The 24,365-nt window shown below is 47.4% G+C and overlaps 1 protein-coding gene across 1 annotated transcript; it reads left to right on the top strand.

Moving 5' to 3' along the window:
• The first annotated feature begins 9,601 nt into the window (after positions 1-9,601).
• On the top strand, positions 9,602-23,662 carry LOC128981187 (elongation of very long chain fatty acids protein 4-like). Its single transcript, XM_054399859.1, has 7 exons — positions 9,602-9,659; positions 11,550-11,737; positions 13,779-13,859; positions 14,738-14,794; positions 17,462-17,576; positions 21,657-21,784; positions 23,492-23,662. The coding sequence occupies exons 1-7, from the start codon at positions 9,602-9,604 to the stop codon at positions 23,660-23,662; spliced, it is 798 nt and encodes a 265-aa protein (XP_054255834.1).
• Positions 23,663-24,365: the final 703 nt, after the last annotated feature.

Raw genomic sequence — 24,365 nt, 5'->3', positions numbered from 1 at the left:
GAGGAGGCAAAATGGGAATAGAAAGTAGAGTGGTAAGAGGTAGGGAAACATCCTGGTTTGGTCACTGACCACCACATGCCAATGATTTGCAGGCATAATTAGAGTGAGTCAGTAGCCAGACTAGTTTCTGTGGGGAAGTTTGTCCAGGTGTGGAGCTGAAGTAGAAGAGGAGGAAAGCATGATGGCATCAGAAATGCTCAGGTAAAACTACTCTGAGGTAGACATATTTACAGAAGATGATATGGGTATCTGCCAGGTCTACAAGAAGAGGGAGAGTGGCTTAGGCTTTTGAAATCCCCATGAGACTGACAGATCATAGAATCACAGAATGGTTTGGCTTGAGAGGGACCTTAAAGATCATCTAGTTCCAGCCCCCCTGCCATGGGCAGGGACAGCTCCCACTGGGCCAGGTTGCTCAAGGCTCTGTCCAGCCTGGTTTTGAGCACCTCCAGATAGGAGGCATCCACAAGCTCCCTGGGCAACCTGTTCCAGTCTCTCATCACCCTCACTGGAAAGAATTTCTTCCTAATATCCACTCTAAATCTCCCCTCTTCCAGCTTAAATCCATTATTTCCCCCCAAATGAGTCTGTTTTGACCATGGCAGTAATTGGTAAGTGATGTCCCTGGCCTTATTTCCTCCCATGAACCTTTGCATGATGTTTTCCCCCTCTCTTCTCTTGAGTAGGGGGAGTGACAGAGATGTTGGTGTGGTGATTCAGAGCATCTGATGTCCAAGATTTGCTTCTAATGCCAGCATTTGAATTACAAGAGGATCCACTTTCCTGCAGTGGGGTGTCCCCAGCCATTTTTAAGTAGCCTCCACAAAATCTATGCACCTTTTAATCTCTCTTCAGCCTCTGAGGTAGCATCGAGCCATCCAGCAGGACTGGAATGTTTGATCAGCTAGGTGCACATAGTGGAGGATAAAAGGTAGGGTGCAAGCAGAAAAAAAGAAGTAAATCAGAGAATCACACAATGTTAGGGGCTGGAAGGGACCTCAGAAGATCATAGAATCATAGAATCAGTCAGGGTTGGAAGGGACCACAAGGATCATTTGGTTCCAACCCCCCTGCCATGGCCAGGGACACCTCACACTACATCAGGCTGGCCAGAGCCTCATCCAGCCTGGCTGCAAACACCTCCAGGGATGGGGCCTCAACCACCTCCCTGGACAACCCATTCCAGGCTCTCACCACTCTCATAGTGGAGAACTTCCTCCTTACATCCAGTCTGAATCTGCCCACTTCCAGCTTTGTACCATTCCCCCTAGTCCTGTCATCTAGCCCAAGCCCCCTGCCAGAGCAGGATCACCTAGAGCAGAAGGCATCTAGGCAGGTGGGGAATATCTCCAGAGAGGGAGACTCCACAACCCCTTCTCCAATAGCAGTGGATGCTTAGTGGCAAACACAACTGTTGTGTATTTTCCCTTTGGTAGGAGCAGCTGGCCTGAATTAATTTCTCAGTTCAGTGCTGTCCGTGGTTTTGCATGGGAGTGAAGTGGAAGAGGGAAATGCCCCAAGGCACTTCGAAAAATTTGAGTGTTGCAATGAGAGAGGTTAAAAAGGTTTTGTGTTCCTGTGAGTTTTGGATAGAGAAACTAGAGACAAGAGATCATTCAAGGCACAGGAAGTTCCATGAAAACATGAGGAAAATTTTTTTCACTGTGAGGGTGACAGAACACAGGAACAGGCTGCCCTGGAGGGTTGTGGAGTCTCCCTCTCTGGACAAATTCCAAACCCACCTGGATGTGTTCCCCTGTGTGATCCTGCTCTGGCAGGGGGGGTTGGGCTGGCTGATCTTTCGAGGTCCCTTCCAACCCCTAACAATCTGTGATTCTGTGATTCCAGGTCAGCCAGCCACAGCACTGTCTTTGTCCTGCATCTGGGTTGAGGCAATCCCAAGCACAAATCCAGGCTGGGCAGGGACTGGCTGGAAACCAGCCCTGAGGAGAGGGACTTGGGGGTGCTGGTGGATGAGAAGCTCAACATGAGCTGTCAGTGTGCACTTGCAGCCCAGAAAGCCAACCAGAGCCTGGGCTGCAGCAAGAGAAGTGTGGCCAGCAGGGCAAGGGAGGTGATTCTCCCCCTCTGCTCAGCTCTGGTGAGACCCCACCTGGAGTACTGTGTCCAGTTCTGGAGCCCCTGTTACAAGAGGGATATGGACATGCTGGAAGGTGTCCAGAGGAGGGCCACCAGGATGAGCAGAGGGCTGGAGCTCCTCTGCTGTGAGGAGAGACTGAAAGAGTTGGGGCTGTGCAGTCTGGAGAAGAGAAGACTCTGAGGTGACCTTCTTGTGGCCTTCCAGTATCTGAAGGGGGCTACAAGAAAGCTGGGGAGGGACTTTTTAGGCTATCAGGTAGTGACAGGACCAGGGGGAACGGAATAAAGCTGGAAGTGGGGAGATTCAGACTGGATGTGAGGAAGTTCTCCACCATGAGAGTGGTGAGACCCTGGAATGAGTTGTCCAGGGAGGTGGTTGGGGCCCCATCCCTGGAGGTGTTTGCAGCCAGGCTGGATGAGGCTCTGGCCAGCCTGATGTAGTGTGAGGTGTCCCTGCCCATGGCAGGGGGGTTGGAACTGGATGATCCTTGTGGTCCCTTCCAACCCTGACTGATTCTATGATTCTATGGAGACTGCACTGATAGCAACAGCAATTTCATGTGTTCTGCCCACAGACCAACATGGAAATTGTAAATGCTGTGAGGTCTGAGTTTGAAGACCTATATGCTGCTTATGAACAAATTGCTTCATTCTATATGCTTTAGGACTAGACCTTGTTTTGCAGATTTGGAAACTGAGGTATTGAGAGGCTGAATTACTTTTCTGAGACCACAGAGTATGCTTCAAATACCATATGCAGAATAATTAAACTGAGAAAAAAAAAATCTATGTTGGTAAAATTTTACTTCTGGATTTCAAGACCCTAATTTACACTGCTGTAATCTTCCAGTCCTATGCACAGAGACAGGTTGCTGAGTACCTCTGCCAAAAACCTTTCTTCCTGTAATCTGTAAACCTCCCAAGGTCTGTGCAGTTCATAGGATCACAGGATCCTGTTGGAAGGGACCTCTGCATATCAGCAAGTCCAAATCCCTGCCAGAGCAGGATCATGGAATCTATTGCAGGTTGCACAGGAACACATCCAGATGGGGCTGGAAAGTCTCCAGAGAAGGAGATTCCACAACCTCTCTGGAGAGCCTGTTCCAGCACTCTGTGACCCTCCCAGTGAAGAAGCTCCTCCTCATGTTGAGGTGGAACCTCCTGTGCTGTAGTTTACATCCATTGCCCCTTGTCCTATCACAGAGTGACACAGAGAAAAGCCATTTGGTTGCATGGTGTGTAAGTGAGGCAATCAAAAACCAGAATCCCTGTGCCAAAAGGAGCTTCTTCCTTCAGCTGCCTGTCTCAGTCCAGAGGGGGAGAGACAATAGGTTCTTCTGTTGTGAAATCAAAGGCACAAATGAGGCCAAATATAGAATCAAGGCTATTTATTAACAGAATGGATGGAACAGAAGAAGGGAGAGAGAGAGAGAGAAAAAAAAAAAAGGGAGAAAGAGAGAGAGCAGGAAAGGAATTATATCACCAACCCCACCCCACTAAGATGATTTAGGTCCAAGGAGTGATGCTGCTGTTTTGGCTTGGAGGAGATGTCAGCCTTGTTGGCTTGTGCTGTCCTCCACTGGAGGAGGGGAGGGAGAGATCCCAGAGTCCAAGTCTTTGTCTGAGCAGCCTCCAGCATGTGGTGCCTTCAGTAAAGCTGTCTGTTCTTCTTTTCTTCTTAACAGCAGGTAAAATTTAAGGCAGGGCATGGTGTGGTGGTGGGGAGAGGATTCCTGGGCTGCTGCTTTCAGGCTGCATGGTGATGTCTTTTTTTCTCTGTCTGAGCTGCTAAGGCTCATTTTCTTTTATTCAGTTCCCCCTGGCCCACTCCCTAGTCACATTAATGCATATGTGACTGCCAGGTGTGCTAGGCAGAGCTGACCCATCAGGAAGGTCCTTCACAACAGCCTTTTGTTGGACATTCCAGAGGGTCGTGTCACCATCCCCTCCCTGGGGGGCTGTTGTCTTTTGGAGGAGCAAAGGTGATTTTATCTTTGTTGATTTACATCAAGAGAAACTGAGAGGGGATTTAATCAATGTCTATAAATATCTGAGGGCTGGGTGGCAAGAGGGAGGGGACAGGCTCTGCTCACTTGCACCCTGTGGTAGGACAAGGGGTAATGGATATTAACTACAGCACAGGAGGTTCCACCTCAACAGATGAGGGTCACAGAGCACTGGAACAGGCTGCCCAGAGGGGTTGTGGAGTCTCCTTCTCTGGAGACTTTCAAGACCCATCTGGATGTACTCCTGTGAGACCTGTGTTAGATTCTGTGGTCCTGCTCTGACAAGGAGGTTGGACTGGAGGATCTCCAGAGCTCCCTTCCAACCCCTAACAGCCTGTGAGCCTGTGAGACAAGATTTAGTCTCTTCCACTGCTTCATTGTGCATTTTAAAGGCTTCCATTTGCTCTAAGCAGACATGTTTGGATTCTTTTTTTTTTTTTTTTCCATGCAGAAGATCTCTGTGGAGTAGACCCAAATACATAGATAAGTTTGGTTAGGTTTTCAGAGTGTTTAATGACAGTTGATTGTCACCTGAAATCTCTGTATTTCTCCAGAAATATAGAGGAGGTGGTGATTGCATATTAGCAAAACAAACTGAATCATTCAATTAGTCTTCTGTAGGAAATTCTTCTGCTGGAAAAAACCAAAACAAAACATCTATTATTGTGTTATCCATTGTTGAGAGAGCACTCACACAAACAGCTGTTATCTGTTTCTGTGGTTAGCAATGATGTGATTGTTAAAGAGCATGAAAGAGGAGAGATTACATGAACCACCCCTGACAGATACACTCATGAAGATGTTGTTTCAGGTGTGCAGAGATTTCTTTGGAGGGCAGTCTTGCCAAGGATCCAGGTAGCATTTCATCTACTGGTAGTGTTGACAGTTGGATCCTGTCCTTGAACTTCTCATGACTTGGCTATCATAGAATGTTAAGGGTTGGAAGGGACATCCAGAGATCACTGTGGTCCAACATCCCTGCCAAAGCAGGATCACCTAGGGCAGGCCACACAGGAACATGTCCAGGTTGGCTTTGAAAGTCTCCAGAGAAGACTCCACAACCCCTCTAGGCAGCCTGTTCCAGTGCTCTGTGACCCTCACAGTAAAGAACTTTCTCCTCATGTTGAGGTGGAGCTTCCTGTGTTCTAGCTTCTATCCATTATTCCTTATCCTATAGCTGGGTGCCACTGAAAAGAGCCTGGCCCCTTCCTCTTGACACCCACCCCTCAGATATTTATAGATGTTAATAAGATCCCCTCTCAGCCTCCTCTTTTCCAGCCCCAGTTCTCTCTGCCTTTCTTCATCCTAGGAGGTCTGTTATTCCAGAAGTGGCTGTAGACCTTGTTTAGCAGGAATGCAGGTGTAGACAGGAGCTGAATGAGAAGCTTGGGGTTTGGTTTTCTTTTTTTTTCCATTTCCTATGCTGTGGCATCCACAGCTCTGACATTTACATCTTATTGAAGCCTTTATGATAGGTTGGACTTGGTGATCTCTGAGGTCTTTTCCAAGCTGGTTAATTCTGTGATTCTGCAACATGGTTGTTTTTATCTGTGTTCCAGAACAGTTCCAGGCCCATTCACCTGGATGCTGGCTAAGATCCAGATAAGATATATATCAGACCTCAAGACTCATATCAATTAATACTAATCTTGGGCACATAATAAGGTGCTTGAATCAGGGATCCATACTTCCTTTACAGTCAGTGGAGAGAGGCAGTTCACAGGTACGCTAAAGCTGCATTTTTGCACCCTCCCAGTGAGCAGGGGGATGATTAGACATCATAGAGTCATAGAATCAACCAGGTTGGAAGAGACCTCCAAGCTCATCCAGTCCAACCTATCACCCAGCCCTATCCAATCAACCAGACCATGGCACCAAGTGCCTCATCCAGGCTTCTCTTGAACTTCTCCAGGGATGGTGACTCCACCACCTCCCTGGGCAGCACATTCCAATGTACAATCTCTCTCTCTGTGAAGAACTTCCTCCTAACATCCAGCCTATACCTCCCCTGGCACAGCTTGAGACTGTGTCCTCTTGTTCTGCTGCTGGTTGCCTGGGAGAAGAGACCAACCCCCACCTGGCTACAACCTCCCCTCAGGTAGTTGTAGACAGCAATGAGGTCTCCCCTGAGCCTCCTCTTCTCCAGGCTAAACACCCCCAGCTCCCTCAGCCTCTCCTCACAGGGTTTGTGCTCCAGACCCCTCCCCAGCTTTGTTGCCCTTCTCTGAACACATTTCAGTGCCTCAACATCTCTTTGAATTGAGGAGCCCAGAACTGGACATACGACTCAAGGTGTGCCCTGACCAGTGCTGTGTACAGGGGTACAATGACCTCCCTGCTCCTGCTGGCCACACTATTCCTGATGCAGCCCAGGATGCCATTGGCTCTCTTGGCCACCTGGGCACACTGCTGGCTCATGTTCAGCCTACTTCCATCAGCACCCCCAGGTCCCTTTCTGCCTGGCTGCTCTCCAGCCACTCTGTCCCCAGCCTGTAGCTCTGCATGGGGTTGTTGTGGCCAAAGTGTAGAACCCTGCACTTAGCCTTGTTCAATCTCATCCCATTGGCCTCTGCCCACCCATCCAGCCTGCCCAGGTCCCTCTGCAGGGCCCTCCTACCCTCCAACAGATCAACACTGCTCCCAACTTGGTGTCATCTGCAAATTTACTGATGATGGAGTCTATCCCCTCCTCCAGATCATCAATAAAGATATTGAACAGGATGGGGCCCAGCACTGATCCCTGGGGGACACCACTACTGGTGACAGGCTGCCAGCTGGATGTGGCACCATTCATTGATGGTTAGGAGGCTCAAATAAGTGTTTGGAGGCAAATGGAGTTCAAGTTCCCACCTCTGAAAGATGCAGTAAAGAAGGGAGGGAGAAAGGTGACTGTGTCACCTTGGATGAAAGGCTACTATGCTTGCCTTGAGCAGGCTGGCTATGCAGAGCCATGCTAATGGAAACCAGGAATTTCACTGGAAAACTAGGTGAGAAGCAATATAGGTAAGAAAAATGGACTGTACCTGAGGCCTCCCAGAGCTGTGGCCAGCTGAAGGCAAAAGGATAAGATGACCAAGGTGACCAAGCAGAACCCCCTCACCTGAATACAATTTTTTTTGTATTGGTAGGATGGTGCCAGGGTGCTGACTCCACACAGGAACCTCCACATGGGACTGAATCATGTGCATGGCATTTACTGACCTCAGGCACTGTGTTTTTCCTTGATAGGGTTGCTGAAGGGGCAGAGAGGGAAGCTTAGTATTGCTGCCAAACTCCTCAACCATTTTTCCTCTCTCTTTAAAGAGTAAATGTGACTCCTCCAGGGATACAGGCTGGACATGAGGGGGTGAATCCATCTGAATTTGCCTTTCCTGAGTGAGTGGGTGGGTGTTCCTACCATTCTCTCCTCCCTCATTTTGTGGTTAGGATGTAATTTGAGTGCACAAAAGGCTTAGTGGGCAGCCTCTTGTGACCAGCTGGAGCAGTGCTCCAAGCAGACTGTTTACCAAAGTCTTCTCCAGGCATATTTCCTTGTCTTTTTACTGCTTGGAAAGCTGTCCTGGTATGTCCTGCAGAAACCTGCAGAAGAAATGCTTCCCTGGTTCCCACTTGGCCAGGCTCCCAAGCGTGACACCAAAGGTCAGTGGTTCACTCTCCTGGAATCCGGGTCCTCTTCCACCTCTGTTTTTCTCCTCTTTCCAGTCCCCTAATCTGATGAATCATGTGGGGAGAGGGAAGAGAGGGAGGGGGAGGAGTATGTGATGTAACCTCTGCTCTGGGAAAGTTAAGAGGCAACAACACCACAGTGCCTGTGGCTGGTGGTTATTCTCTCCTGGGCACCGCTGGGAGACGGAATCGTCCTCAAGAGGCGTGAAGATCCACCACATCCATGTGGGACCCAGCAGGTGATGTGCTCACCTGACTTCTGAAGAAGAGAAGCTGAGCACAAGGTCTGCTTAATGGCTCTTGCAGCTTCTTGTTTTGCTGCCTGCTGCATGCAGCCAGAGTGAGAGGAGCAGCGGCTGCACGCTGAGAACGCCCTGGAAGAAAGAGGACGCGGAGCCAGCTGCGGTGCTGAGGTAAGTCAGTTCCTGCTTCCTGGCTTTTCCCATCACTGCTCTGAGGGCTCAGGGGAAGCAAAGGATGCGGAATGGAGCGAGCTGGAACGTGCATGGATTGTCTGAGGGGGTGTAACCATGTGAAATCCCTGCCAGATTGACTCTGAGCCAGTTGATAATCACCCACTTAATCTCCTTGCTGGGAGATTCTGCCCAGATTACAAGGGTGTGGACCTCTGCACAGGAGACATGCATGTGCTGAGGGTCTTGTGGTATGTCTCACAGAAACACACTTAAAAAAACGGGGGGGGGGGGGGGGGGGGGGGGGCTTTGGCTGCAATGATTGACTGCAGGGGATAAATCTGTGGAAGTGTGCTTCTGTCACTGACACTGCTGTGTGTGCAGTTGCATGTCAGGTTTTATCCAGGTTTGCAAAGCCAGGAGTACAGTTGATAAACAGTGCCAGGCATGCTCTTTGTAGTTCCAGCAGAACTATGTGATCTGGCTGTTAAGAAACTGTTTATATTCATAAGGCTCCTTAAAACATCTCTACACCACTATAAGAAGCCTCACATTAGGCTCCCTAACTAACAAACTTGCTGTATTGCAGCACAAGAAAGTAGGGGACAGGGCCAGAGGAGGTGTGGGGACTCATATTCAGCAGCCTGTGAGAAGTCACAGAAGGAAATGTGCTTTTCTCAGTAGCAGGAGGAGATAAAACTGAGGAAGCTGCTCCTGTGTATTTGCTAACAGAAAAACAAACCTAGGGCAGGTAATATCAGCTGTTGACAGTAACTGCAGTAAAATGTTTCCTAGGTGAACTTCCAAAAGCCTTTGCAAAGGTGTTCCTGATAAAGAAAAGAAAGGGAGAAGCATCATATTATTTGTGAATATTCTACTTTAATATACTATGGAATATACACAAGAGAAACCAAAACAAACCTAGTGTATAAAGCCAAATGCCCATAACTTAGCTAACATCTCTGGGGTTCTGATTTAATCCCAAACTCTCTGCTAGCCCTGTGAATCTCCAAAGAGTGCCTGCAGCAGGATGCAGTTATGCAGCCTGGTGTGTGTCCTTGTGTGGATGTCGTGCCTTCAGACAAGATCTCACACAGTTGATTTCCTAAGAGCCTTCCTGGCTCTGGCATTGTGCATGCAGCTACTCAGAGTGTTTTGAGGGGTGACTCTTCAATACAGTATCTGAAAATAGAAGTTAAGCAGCTCATCATTACAGGGGAGTCACCTGCCTTTATTGTTTTTTGAAAGATGATTCTAATCCTGCTCAAAATTTGAGTGTCTACAAAGAACAAACCATTTTCTTTTCGTGATCTGTAGCCCTGAGCTCTTGTCTAAGGAAGCTTCAGTCAAGGTTAGGATAAATGAGGTTAGCCTGATCTTGGCAATGCTAATTTTAATTTCTTTCCAGAACTTGTGATGGCTTCAACTTGGCAAAAAGCTCAGGAATTCTACAACTGGATCCTTGAGAGTGGAGGTAGGTAGAGATGCTGTCTTAGAGAGGAATTTACACAGGAACAGCATGATCAGGAAGAATAAAACCTAGAAGGAACATGATCCTTATATGAGCCCACATTATTTTTGCTAGGCAGATTGTCTGTTTTCCTTTTCCATGATCATGAACTTCCCTTAAGTCTTAAAAATACATCTCAAGGCCATGCCAGCTGGTTTACAGTAAAGAAAGAGGATGGAGATTTCCCCTGCCCATAGCTGGGAACTGTAGGCAGCTTTCTATTCAGTGCACAGTGGGTTCTGACCAGATGCTGAAATGTTTGCTTGGGATTGCCTGTTAAATGTGGAATATTAAAGAAAGTGATTGAAATTAAAAAAAAAAAAACAACAAAACCAACATATTTGTGTCTCATTAGGAAACTTTAGGAGACCAAAGAGTTAATTCTTTCAGATTTAAACTCCTTGTGATGCTGGCAAAACCTATTCTCAAAGAAAATATTGACAGAAACCACTCCTCAGTGTTTTAGGAGACCAAAGAGTTAATTCTTTCAGATTTAAACTCCTTGTGATGCTGGCAAAACCTATTCTCAAAGAAAATATTGACAGAAACCACTCCTCAGTGTTTTAGGAGACCAAAGAGTTAATTCTTTCAGATTTAAACTCCTTGTGATGCTGGCAAAACCTATTCTCAAAGAAAATATTGACAGAAACCACTCCTCAGTGTTTGAGATCTGATATTTTGCAGTTGGGAGATTTCAGATCTTCAACAGTTAGAGGTTCTGCCTGTCCAGTTTGGTCTCACAGGAGTCAGTTGGATCCCTGGAGTTAAATGCAGGGAAAATGACATGAAGGTAAAATGGCAAACCTGCATGGTGGCTCTGGACAGGAGAAGGACATGGGGGATAGTGCCAGAGGTTGTAAAGACACATAGATGTGCTGCTAAGGGACATGGTTTAGCACTGGAGTTGGTAGAATTAGGTAATGCTTGGACTGGATGATCTTAAAGGCATTTTCCAACCAAAAAGTTTCTATGATTCTATGTTTTAGGACTTGAATTTCATGACAGAGTCTAAATTCAGGTTCAAGACTTACAATGGGCTGAAACAGATGACATCCAGAAATGGAGTATCAAAGAGCTCTTGACACAACCCATAACAGGAACAGCAAAGAATTGGAAGGTTTAGAAGGGATGAGGATTAGCAGAGCAATGTGGACAGGGATGGCATTAAAAAAACCCAAATATAATCCCCTGCAGGACTCAGCAGGGTAGAGAACTTCTGCAAGGATCCCAAGGCTATAACACTGAGAGGGGTGTGGAGCTTGGGACTGACAGGTCAGGAATCCTTCTGGGGGATTTTAAGCACCCCAGCATCTGTTGGGAAAGTAGCACAGCTGGCTGTAGGCAATCTGGGAGGCTCCTGGAGTGACTAGAAAACAACTTCTTAAGACAAGAAATTAACAGCCCTACCTGAGGGGCTGCGTTATTGGACCTGTTGGTCACAGGATTTTGGATCACAGGATGTTAGGGGTTGGAAGGGACCTCTGAAGATCATGGAGTCCAACCCCCCTGCCAGAGCAGGACCATAGAATCTAACACAGGTCACACAGGAACACATCCAGATGGGGATGGAAATTCTCCAGAGAAGGAGACTCCACAACCTCTCTGGGGAGCCTGTTCCAGTGCTCTGTGACCCTCACAGTGAAGAAGTTCTTCCTCATGATTCTATGATCTCTCTATGACTCTATGATTTACTCTGTGTTTCTGTGATTGATTCTGTGATTCTATGATTGATTCTGTGATTGATTCTATGATTCTGTGATTTTATGATTGATTCTATGATTCTAGGATTCTGTGATTCTATGATTCTACAGTGTATGGGATGTGCCAGCTTTGGCTGCTTGTTTTGCATTTCAGATCCAAGGACAGCACCATGGCCCCTGGTGTATTCTCCACTTCCAGTCACACTTCTCTTTGCCTCCTACCTCTTGGTTGTGACACTGGGGCCCTTCTACATGCGTCAGCGGGAAGCGCTGCAGCTGCGAGGCTTGCTGCTTGCCTACAATCTCACCATGATGACATTATCAAGCTACATGTTTTATGAGGTGAGGAGACAGGACTGGCTCCTAGGTAAGCAGCCAGGATGTGTTTGAAAGCCAGAGGCATTTCAACAGCTTTTGCTGATGGACTCAAATGAAAGAACTAGAAGCCAACTTGAACTTTGCTCTGGTGAGACTTCAGCTCGAGTACTGCATCCAGGTCTGGAGTCCTCAATACAGGAAGGACATGGGGCTGATGGAGAAGGTCCAGAGGAGGGCTACAAAAAGGATTAAGGGGTTGGAACACCTCTGCTACAAGGACAGGCTGAATGAGCTGGGGGTATTTAGCCTGGGGAGGAAAAGATTCAAGGGAGACCTAATGGCAGCCTTCCAGTACCTGAAGGGAGCCTACAGGAAGGATGGAGAGAAACTGTTTACAAAGGCCTGCAGTGATAGGATGAGGGGCAATGGCTTCAAACTAGAGAAGAGCAGATTTAGATTGCATACCAGGAACAAGTTCTTTACCATGAGGGTGGTAAAACACTGCAACAGATTGCCCAGGAAAGTAGTTGAGGCCCCATCCCTGCAGATATTCAAGTGGAAGCTCAACAGGGCTCAGGCCAACTTGATCTAGTTGAGCATGTCCCTGATGACTGCAGAGAGGGTTGGACCAGATGACCTTTGGAGGTCCTTTCCAATCCAGACCATTCTATGATTCTATGACTCCATTTTGCCACAAGAGGAGCAGTATAGCCCTGTTGAAAGTGTAGTTTCCAAAGCATACCTCATTTCCTCCCGTTTCTTGATCTTGCTCTCCCTCATAAAATTAACATTGAAAGGTTCCTGGAAGAAGGAATTTAAAGTTGAGATCTCACTGCTTGTGGGAGTGTATGGAGGTCAAAGAACCTCCTCATTTTGTTTCAGGCTTAGTATCCAGACTTACATTGTCCTCTCCAAGAGTGCCAAATACACTGCAGCTGCCTGCTGCTGAGAGTATTGCTCACCAGCCTTTCTGCAAGCCTTTCCCTAGGTCATGTAGGCCCCCAAAAACTCTCTGAGGGAACCCTGGCCAAAATAGGTTTGAAAAAAAATGCTGATGTTGACAAATTTGCTCTTTTGCTTTACATTTGAAGCAAATTGCAATTTTGGAGGGTGCAAATCCAGCTATGAAAATTCCTTGTCTGTGCTTGGTTGGTCTGTTATACCAGTTACTTGGTCCAGGTTTTGGCTTTCCAATTAACAGGCAAATTTGATCAGCAAAATCTGAACAGGTCTAGAGGAGGGCCATCAGGATGATCAGAGGGCTGGAGCACCTTTCCTATGAGGACAAGCTGAGAGAGTTGGGGTTGTTCAGTGTGGAGAAGAGAAGGCTCTAAGGAGACCTTATTGTGGTCATCCAGTGTCTGAAGGGGGCTACAAGAAAGCTGGGGAGGGACTTTTCAGGGTGTCAGGTAATGATAGGACTAGGGGGAATGGATCCAAACTAGCACAGGGATGATTTAGATTAGAGGTTAGGAAGAAATTCTTCCCTATGAGGCTGGGGAGACACTGAAACAGGTTGCTCAGGGAGGTGGTGGAAGCCTCATCCCTGGAGGTTTTGAAGGCCAGGCTGGATGTGGCTCTGGGCAACCTGATCTAGTGTGAGGTGTCCTTGCCCATGGCAGGGGGGTTGGAACTGGATGATCCTTGAGGTCCCTTCCAACCCTAACAATTCTGTGATTCTGTGAAATCCCAAGAGGATAGGATCTTGCAGAGGAAAGCAGTGTATTGTCAGAGAGATTCTGAAGCCTAGAATTCACTGTTCCTTCTGAAGTGTTTTTGAGCACTCCAGTGACTGCAGAAAGAACGACAAATATCCTCAGGCAAAATTTTCATTTCAGATTCCAATGAGGCTGTGAAGTACTTTGTTTTAGTTTTGGTACTATTTGTTCAGCTGTATATAAATTGCATGGATTTTTTCCTGTCAGTGATTACTAGATTAAGTCCCTATTACCTGAGCATTAATATGCACATCTTTTTTTTTTTTTTTTTTTTTTTTTTTTTTTTTTTTTGGAACAGATGCTGTTGAACAGAAAAATGGATCTCTTTTGCTTTTCTTTTGTTTCAGTTTCTAGTGACTTCAGTCTTGGGCAACTACAGCTACCTGTGCCAGCCAGTGGATTACAGCCAAAGTGAACTAGGAATGAGGGTACAGTTCTATAAAAGGCTTGCATGAGGCCCTGCTCTTCCCATGGGTATCCAGATTGTTTTGCTCATAAAAACAATTTGCATGCTTAAGAAGGCTTTTTGCTCCAGTTTGCTGCTTGTAAAGCTGTTCTACTAAATTGTCTGCTTCAGTAGTTGTGCTTCCCTTTCAGTTCTCTATAATTTATTCTGCTCAGTCAACACAGCCATCTAGGTTCTCTGTGATCACTGGAGTGATCCTTCAGTCTGAAGAGAGATGTCTGGTATTGATATAGCAACTATTGAAACAGATGTGACTCTTTCCACTGACTATAGAAAGATTCTGGGTGATCATTAGCAATCACAAAACCAATTTTTATATCCTCAGCTTTGCAATCTTACTCAACATTTCTTTTAGCAGGGAGATTTGACTAAAACTATTCATTTCCTGACCATCACAGAGAGGTTTGCATCTCACCAGCTTTAGCTTTCCAAAATGCTGCCTGAGTTTTTGTTGTTTTGTTTTGTTGGGGTTTTTTTTCCTGTTTGGATTCAGAGCTATTATGTTTTGCTTCCAGATACAAGCAGGCTTTGAACAGATTCAGGCATGGATATTGTCTCTTGAGTTTTTCAGGTTCTTGCCATCAGGCTAGAAACACTTTCTGAGTAGCTCACCCTTGCCAAGTCAGAGGAAGCAGCACAGCTAACAAAGTATCTAAGCAACCCTGAATGTCTTTCCCCTTCCCAGCTCAACAAAGCAAAACCACAGCCATAAAAGAGCCCTACCCCTGGGTTTTCCCCTTTGGGTGGGCAGCGTTCACATAGGGCATGGCTGAAAATCTCAGGCCGTGAGAGGAGCGGTGCCTTTGAGGTCTAACAGCGTTTCTTTGTGCTGCCCAGCAGATGGCAAGAGTGTGTTGGTGGTTCTTCTTCTCCAAAGTCATCGAACTGCTTGATACGGTAAGGAGGGCTCAGCTCGGCTCCGCCGCGGGGCTGCTGCTGTAGATAAATCACTGCCTTGTCACAAAGGGGAAGGTGCCGACAGCTGCTGTGTTTGCCTCATCCTGTATCGATCGGGCTGATGCTCTTCAGTAAATGCTGTTCTGAAGTGTCCTGCTCTTCCCGTTTGTGGGAATGAGGATGGTCCTGTTAAAGCAGTGGGCACAGCTTCAGTGTTGTGTTCTTTAACAGCATGTGGCTTGCAAGGGTCCAGCTCTACCACTGGATATCATGCTGCTAGGTTTCCTCAGCAGCCCCTTTCCAGAAAAAAAGAATCGCTGCTGTGCCAGTTTGCCTGTCTCTGTTTCAGTCGATCACAGATCATAGGATGTTAGGGGTTGGAAGGGACCTCTGGAGATCTTCAAATCCAACCCCCCTGCCAGAGCAGGACCATAGAATCCAGCACAGGTCACACAGGAACACATCCAGACAGTGCTGGAAAGCCTCCAGAGAAGGAGACTCCACAGCCTCTCTGGGCAGCCTGTTCTAGTGCTCTGTGACCCATACAGTAAAGAAATTCCTCCTCATGTTGAGATGGAACTTCCTCTGCTGTAGGTTACATCCATTGCCCCTTGCCCTATCCCAGGGCACAAGTGAGCAGAGCCTGTCCCTTCCTTCCTGACCCCCAGCCCTCAGATATTTATAGACATTGATTAAATCCCCTCTCAGTCTTCTCCTCTCCAGACTGAACAGCCCCAGGGCTCTCAGCCCTTCCTCATCAGGCAGTGCCCCATCCCTTAATCATCCTTGTAGCCCTCCAGCACCCTTCTTGTGGGTGGGCATTCTCTCCTAATCATTGTGTTAGGGAAGAAGCTTTAACCCTGGCTATTGACAGATGGTCCCCCAAAATCTTAGCTACCAGTTGATTCAGACAGTCAGCCAGAGTCAGCCAGGCTCTGCATTGCCTGTCTGGCTGAGTAATAGTGGTTAGCTGAGCCATAAAGAAGCTGCAGATGTACAGGTATCTGTCCTGCTACAAACTCTCCCTGTTGTGGGTTAAATATTTGTGTCCCATGTGAAATTGAAAGCTTCCCTGAAAACAGTACCAATTTCTAGCTGCTCTTCAGGCCTTCTCCTATACTATAAATGAACTAAGTAAATGGCTGAACTCACAGAGCAATCCCACCCCTCTGCTTGGTCAGCAGGAGTAAGCTGGCATCCTAGTCTAAGACTTTGAAGATCTTTAGGGTATAAGTTGACAGCACATTGTCTGAAAAGTGGATCACAGGATGTTAGGGACCTCTGGAGATCTTCCAGTCCAACCCCCCTGCCAGAGCAGGACCATAGAATCTAGCACAGGTCACACAGGAATGCATCCAGATGGGGTTTGAAAGTTTCCAGAGAAGGAGACTCCACAACCTCTCTGGTCAGGCTGTTCCAGTGCTCTGTGACCCTCACAGTGAAGAAGTTCCTCCTCATGTTGAGGTGGAACCTCCTGTTCTGTAGTTGAAATGCACATGAAGACCTTCTAGGCTTATTGCCAGAGGGTTGACCAATATGCTCTCTGTTTTCAGCAGCAGCAAAAGAAGCTTTGTGCTGGTCCTCTGTCCCTGAAAAGCAGACTCACTTTTTGTTATGTGTGTGTGCATGTTGAAATACAGTGACCTGACAACATGTTCATCTGCCAAAACCATTCTCTACTGGTGCCAATTCCAGAAGGGCTTGGGCATCACAGGCTCACAGGATGTTAGGGGTTGGAAGGCACCTCTGGGGATCATGGAGTCCAACCCTCCTGCCAGAGCAGGACCACAGAATCTAGCACAGGTCACACAGGAATGCATTCAACACAGCACTTTTTCTGTGGATCATTGTCTGGTACCAGTAAACATCTAACCTATGTCCTGAAAAGGATCAGACCCACAGAGCTGTGAATGGTATGCAGGATCACTCAGAGCCTCAGATGTGTCCTCTTTGGACTTTGGGACCTGAATCCAAAGGTAAAAATGGTTGGGGCTCTGTGGAAGAAATTCTACCTGCTGGTTTCACAGTATATCAGAGGTTGGAAGGGACCTCCAGAGATCATCAGGTCCAACCCCCCTGCCAGAGCAGGATCACTTAGGGTAGTCTGCACAGGAATGCATCCAGGTGGGGTTGGAAAGTCTCCAGAGAAGGAGACTCCACAACCCCCCTGGGCAGCCTGTTCCAGTGCTCTGTCACCCTCACTGGAAAGAAGTTTCTCCTCATGCTGAGGTGAAATCTTCTGTGTTCAAGTTTGTATCCATTGTTCCTTGTCTTATGACTGTGCACCACCCAAAAGAGCCTGGCCCCCTCCACTTGACACCCACCCCTCAGATATTGATAGACATTGATCAGATCCCCTTTCAGCCTTCTCTTCTCCACACTAAACAGTCCCAGGGCTCTCAGTCTCTCTTCCTAGGGGAGATGCTCAAGTCCCCTAAGCATCCTCGTGGCTCTCTGTTGGATTCTCTTCAGCAGGTCTCTGTCTCTCAGATAATACAGGACCTACTGCATTCAATTCCACCAGCTCTCATCAACAGCAGAGAAAACTGATTTGGGAGATCCAGAATCATCATTAACTGTATTGATCACTTTTTTTTTTTTTGGGTGTAAAATCTCTTTTGTGCAAACACATCAACTGAGGGTTTTCCTTTGCCTGGCTTCTTTCAGGTTTTCTTTATTCTGCGCAAGAAACAAGAACAGGTCACCTTTCTGCACGTGTACCATCATGGCACCATGCTCTTCAACTGGTGGTCAGGGGTCAAATATGTGCCTGGAGGACAAGGTATGCTTCTGGAGGCACCTTGTGGTTCAGTTTTGATTCTTCTTTGGAGGTAAGCTAAACAGTGCAGATGGGCTGATGGGCAGGTAGGAAGCTCACCTACTTCCATGTGTGTTGCAGTTGATGCCATCTGAATCACAGGACAATATCTTTGCTGTCACAGAACCATTTTGGTTGGGAAAGAGCTTTAAAGTCCAACTGTGATCTAACCCTGCAAAGTCTGGTGCTAAACCATGTCCATCAGCACCACATCTCTGTTGTCTTTCAAACACCTCCAGGGATGGGGATTCAACCACCTCCCTGAGGAGCCTGTTCCAGGGTTTGAGAACCCTTTCAGTGAAGAAATGTGTTCTAATATCCAAGTGCTAAGCCTAGTTTTCATGAAATCTGGGGAGAACCTGCATATTTATAGCCACTAAACCCTCTGTTTTAACACTGGAGATGCATCAGCATGCTCAAACATGGTAGGAATGGCAGAGAGGGGGGTGACCTCAGCTCTTTCCCTCTAGAAAAAGGGCAGGATTGATAAGAAGATGATTAATCAGACCAGCAGTACTGGTAAGGAATATAATATGTGAACATAAGGAATGGCTTTTTCCATTGTGAGGGTGACAAAACACTGGAACAGGCTGCCCAGAGAGGTTGTGGAGTCTCCTTCTCTGGAGACATTCAAAATCCCACCTGGATACCTTCTAGTGTGACCTGCTCTAGGTGATCCTGCTCTGGCAGGAGGGTTGGACTTGATGATCTTTGAGGTCCCTTCCAACCCCTGACATTCCATAATTCTGTGATTCACTGCCTCCTCCAGAATGCATCCAAAGAGAGACAACACCATCCTCTCCAAGGTCCATATATATCTCCACCAAAACAACTGCTCCCTCACTCTGCCATTCAGCTGGGCCTGGTGCAGCAGCCCAGCCTTCAGTTTTCTCCTTCTTGTTCTGTGTCCAGACCAGTCCCCAGTCCCTTTCTGGTCTGTATTCAGACTGTTTCTCCTTTTTGCTCCACTAAAAGAGGACCATCTGAGTCCTAGGCCACTATAGGTAGGCTCTATACAAGATGCTGCCATATTCTGGTTTGGGAAACCATTTTCACTACATGGCCTTGACACCAGAGGATCAACAATTTCTTCTTCTGCCTTGGAAGCTCTTCTCTGTCTCTGAACACTACATATGGGATGGATACATGCTGAAAGGAAGAGGGACAATTGTGACATGCTGCTTAGGCAGAGTCTGGATTGAAGATTCCTGCATAGCAGTGTTTTGAAACCATCATAGAATTGTTAGGGTTGGAAGGGACCTCAAGGATCATCCAGTTCCAACCCCCCTGCCATGGGCAGGGACACCTCACACTAGATCAGGTTATTCACAGCCACATCCAGCCTGGCCTTAAAAACCTCCAGGGATGAGGCTTCTACCACCTCCCTGGGCAACCTGTTCCAATGTCTCACCAGCCTCATGTGGAAGAATTTTTTCCTAGCATTCGATCTGAATCTCCCCATTTCTATTTTTACTCCATTCCCCCCAGTCCTATCACTACCCAACACCCTAAAAAGTCCCTCACCAGCTTTCTTGTAGCCCCCTTCAGATACTGGAAGGCCACAATAAGGTCTTGTTGGAGCCTTCTCTTCTCCAGATTGAACAGCCCCAACTTTCTCAGTCTGTCATAGAATCATAGAATCATAGAATCAAGAAGGTTGGAAGAGACCTCAAAGATCATCGAGTCCAACCTGTCACCCTACACCTCATGCCTATCTAAACCATGGCACCAAGTGCCACGTCCAATCCCCTCTTGAACACCTCCAGGGATGGTGACTCCACCACCTCCCTGGGCAGCACATTCCAAAGGCCAATCTCTCTTGCTGTGAAGAACTTCTTTCTAAGATCAAGCCTAAACTTCCCCTGCACAGCTCGAGACTGTGTCCTCTTGTTCTGGTGCTGGTTGCCTGGGAGAAGAGACCAACCCCCTCCTGGCTACAACCTCCCTTCAGGTAGTTGTAGACAGCAATAAAGTCTCCCCTGAGCCTCCTCTTCTCCAGGCTGAACACCCCCAGCTCCCTCAGCCTCTCCTCATAGGGCTTGTGCTCAAGGCCTCTCCCCAGCCTCGTTGCCCTTCTCTGGACATGCTCCAGCAACTCAACATCTTTCCTAAACTGAGGGGCCCAGAACTGGACACAGTACTCAAGGTGTGGCCTAACCAGTGCTGTGTCCAGGGGTACAATGACCTCCCTGCTCCTGCTGGCCACACTATGCCTGATGCAGGCCAGGATGCCATTGGCTGTCTTGGCCACCTGGGCACACTGCTGGCTCATGTTCAGCTGCTCTCAACCAGTACCCCCAGATCCCTTTCCGTCTGGCTGCTCTCCAGCCACTCTGACCCCAGCCTGTAGCTCTGCATGGGGTTGTTGTGGCCAAAGTGGAGCACCCGGCACTTGGACTTGTTGAATGCCAACATGTTGGACTCTGCCCATCTGTCCAGCCTGTCAAGGTCCCTCTGCAGAGCCCTTCTACCTTCTAACAGATCAACACCTGCTCCCAGCTTGGTGTCATCTGCAAATTTACTGATGATGGACTCAATCCCCTCATCCAGATCATCAATAAAGATATTGAACAGGATGGGGCCCAGCACTGATCCCTGGGGGACACCACTAGTGACAGGCTGCCAGCTGAATGTGGCAGCATTCACCACCACTCTCTGGGCTCTGCCCTCCAGCCAGTTCCTAACCCAGCACAGAATGCTGCTGTCCAAGCCACAGGCTGACAGCTTGGCCAGGAGTTTGCTGTGGGGGACAGTGTCAAAGGCCTTGCTGAAGTCCAGGTAGACTACATCCACAGCCTGCCCCACGTCCACCAGGCAGTCACCTGGTCATAGAAGGAGATCAGGTTGGTGAGGCAGGACCTGCCCTTCCTAAATCCCTGTTGGCTGGGCCTGATTCCTTGGCTATCCTTCAGGTATGCAGTGATTGCCCCCAAGACAATCTGCTCCATGATTTTCCCTGGCACTGAGGTCAGGCTGACAGGCCTGTAGTTCCTAGATTCTTCTGTCCATCCCTTCTTGTGGATGGGTGTCACATTGGCCAGTTTCCAGTCTTCTGGGACCTCTCCAGTGAGCCAGGACTGGTGGAAAATGATGGAGAGAGGCTTGGCCAGCTCATCTGCCAGCTCTTTCAGCACCCTAGGATGAATCCCATCAGGTCCCATGGACTTGTGAATATCCAAGTGACTCAACAAGTCTCGAACTAATTCCACATGGATTTCAGGAGTACAACACTGCTCCTTGACCCCATCGACCAGCTCAGGAGGCCAGTTATCCTGAAGTCCTCCTGCCTTACTGTTGAAAATGGAGGCAAAGAAGGTATTTAGAATCTCAGCCTTCTCCTCATCCTTAGTCACAATGTTACCCTCCACGTCCAGTAAAGAGTGGAGGCTCCTCTTGCCCCTCTTTTTAGCATTAATATATTTATAAAAATGCTTTTTGTTGTCTTTCACAGAAGCGGCCAGTTTAATTTCTAACTGTGCTTTTGCCTCTCTAATTTTTCTTCTACATGATCTAACAACATCCTTAAACATATCACTAGTTGCCTCCCCCCCTTTCCAAAGGCGATAAACCCTCTTTTTTTCCCTTAAATCCTTCAGGAGCTCCTTGCTCATCCAGGCCGGTCGTCTTCCCCGCCGGCTCGTCTTACATCATGTGGGAAATGCCATTTCCTGTGCCTTTAGGAGCTCCTGTTTGAAGTAGGTCCAACCATCCTGGACCCCTTTCTTCTTAAGGGCTGTTACCCAGGGAACTTTCCGAATGAGTTGCCTGAACAACCTGAAGTTTGCCCTCCGGAAGTCCAAAGTGAGGGTTCTGTTACTGCTCCTCCCTATCTCCCTGCATATTGAAAACTCCACTACCTCATGGTCGCTGCACCCTAGACAAGCCTCCGACCATCACATCTCCCACCAGCCCTCCACAGGAGAGGTGCTCCAGCCCTCTTATGAAGACAGACTGAGAGAGTCTCATCATAGTGGCTATGAGACCATCACAGGGTTAATCTTGAACACTGTGTGTCTTACTCATCCTGACTTCTTTACTCCTCAGCCTTCTTTATTGGGATGCTCAACTCCTTTGTACACATCTTCATGTATGGCTACTATGCCCTGGCCAGCCTGGGACCACAGATGCACCGTTATCTCTGGTGGAAACGTTACCTAACCATCATGCAGCTGGTAAGGAGTTCCATGGGTTTGTCTCTGCACTTCACCTGTCCTTTGTGATGGTTCCTGCTGTCTGTATCTTCCCCCTTACCCACCCAAGTTGTTCTCTTTGCTGCCTGTGGAAATCACCATGTCTTTGGTGTCCTCATGTACCGCTCTGAGAGGTGCACTGATTGGTGACATGCTCTGAATGGGACTTTCAGGAAACAAGAAAGAGGCCTTCAGGAACCACAGAAACTAATAAGCCTTCACCTTTATGACTGGAAGAAAAGAGGAAAAATACCAATTACCTTTCTCCCTTTTCTATGTGACAGTCTTTCCCCCTCTGGAGCCCTGAAAACAATCTGATTGTAAGAAGAGTAGTACAGTAACTCAGGGAAATTTTGGAGGCTCAATAGAGCAGATTGAGAAGCCTTCATTCTGTTTCTTCAAAAGGGAAGAATGTGTCTAACTGCAGGCAAACAGGTTAGTTAAAGAAAAATAGAACCATAGAATGGTTTGGGCTGGAAGGGACCTACAAAGGTCATCCTAGTCCAACCCCCCTGCAGTGGGCAGGGATATCCTCCATTCAGTCAGGTTGCCCAGAGCCCTGTTGAGCCTGACCTTGAATATCTCCAAGGATGGGACCTCAATTACCTCCCTGGGCAACCTGTGTCAGTGTTCACCACCTTCATGGCACTGAACTTGTTTCCTAATATCCAATCTAAATCTCCTCTGATTTGCTCCTTGTCCTATCTCTGCAGGCATTTGCAAACAGTCCCTCTGCAGCCTTCTTGGAGGCCCCCTTCAGAATCCTTTAGGACTTTCCTTCCCTCATCTCTAAGAGTTGACAAATCCTGACAGCCCTGTGGTTTTTCAAACACACAGCATAAAATCAGCACTCCAATGCTGATTATATGATTATAGTGAACATACATAGTGATATATACTGACAATGATTATAGTGAAGCATCTGCAAAAGTTAATTTGACACAATGAGATTTTTATGCAAAACCAAAATTATTTAGTTACCAGAGAAGAGGAAGGTAAAACAGTGGTGCACTGAAGGCTGGTCCAGACCTCTTTATTTATTCTGAATGGTGAAATCAGAACAAGAAAGCATTGCATGAGATGAAAAGCTATTTGTAATGCAATGTAAAGCAGAAGAAATCAGTTTTTATTTCACATGCTTTTGGTAGGTAGGACCCATTGCTTCAGAGTATTAAGACTGGGGACAATGGAGTGAAAATAGAATGAAAATAAACAAAGAAACAAGGATGAATGTTCAAATGAGTCAAAGTAGCACCTGTAGTTCTTCTCTGTAGGCTAAAATGCAAACCAAAATCATTATGGGGATAATAATCTGATTGCCAATGGGCAAGAGGAGTCTCCCACCTTTAATTTCCATGTTCTAAGATCTCAGTTACTGTCCTGTGACTAGAGAAGTGGCATAAGAGCAGCGGGCTGCTTCTAGCAAGAGAGGTTGGATTCCAAACCCACTCCCTGCAGTACTGGGCAAGCCTCAATGTCTGGTGGACACCTTTCATGTTCAGAAAACGCTGTTGGTCTTAAAAGAGAAGTTCTCAGAGATGTCTGGAGAGGCAAGCAGGCGATACTCTGGGTTGAGAACACTGCTAGGATGTTGTGACCCTCTTTATGAGGACCCCAGTAGTCAGCTGAGGCATGTAGTCTCATGTAGGTTCCCTAACCTGCCTGCTTCTTTTCTTCCCCCCCTTCCAGTGCCAGTTCGTAGCCATCGCTGCTCACTCCTCCTACAACCTCTTCACAGAATGTCCCTTCCCTGATGGCTTCAACACCGCAGTCTTCCTCTACATTCTCAGCCTCATTGCTCTCTTCCTGCACTTCTACTACTGGACCTACCTTAAAGAAAAGCAGGAGAAGCTAACTTAAAGGAAATCAAAGAGGATACAGAGGATACAGTCTGATGAACTTGCACACTCTCTGCTGCTTCTAACATAGGTGCATGAGGAAGGTGTATCGGGGTGGTGTGTGTAAGGTTCCTCTATGCAGTCTCACAGTTGCCTTTGAATATCTCAAACTAGGGATTAAAAAGGAATAACAGCCTCAGGGATTAAGGTGTTGAGGAGCAGGCTTAATTAAGCTGATGCAAAGACAAGCCAAGTAGCCATCAGTACAGCAGCCTTTGTGAAATTAGCACCAGAGGACCTTCTCCATTAGACCACCTATTAGCTTGGTTTGCAAGGTCTAGCATCCAACCATGATTCACAGGATCACAGGATGTTAGGGGTTGGAAGGGACCTCTGGAGATCTTCCAGTCCAACCCCCCCTGCCAGAGCAGGACCAGAGAATCTAGCACAGGTCACACAGGATTCCTTGGATCATTTCTTAGGCTACAGAGGATTTCTTTGCATTCATAAGACTACCTCACCTTACCATTCTAGATCAGGCAGGGTCAGGTGCCTCCAGCCTTTGAAAGCAGTGTCCAGGTAACAGCAACAGCCAGGAACCTGTGCACTGCTTCCCAGCTTTCCCAATTAAAGAAGGTCCCATGAGGAATGGGGTGAATTACAGCTGTGTGGCCCTGATGGTTTAATTCTATATTAGTTTAAGCATAAAGGAAGTTGGTTGCTAT

Source organism: Indicator indicator, chromosome 3 (assembly GCF_027791375.1).
Source record: "Indicator indicator isolate 239-I01 chromosome 3, UM_Iind_1.1, whole genome shotgun sequence".
NCBI classification, from domain to species: domain Eukaryota; kingdom Metazoa; phylum Chordata; class Aves; order Piciformes; family Indicatoridae; genus Indicator; species Indicator indicator.
This window is presented reverse-complemented; position numbering and strand designations above follow the sequence as displayed.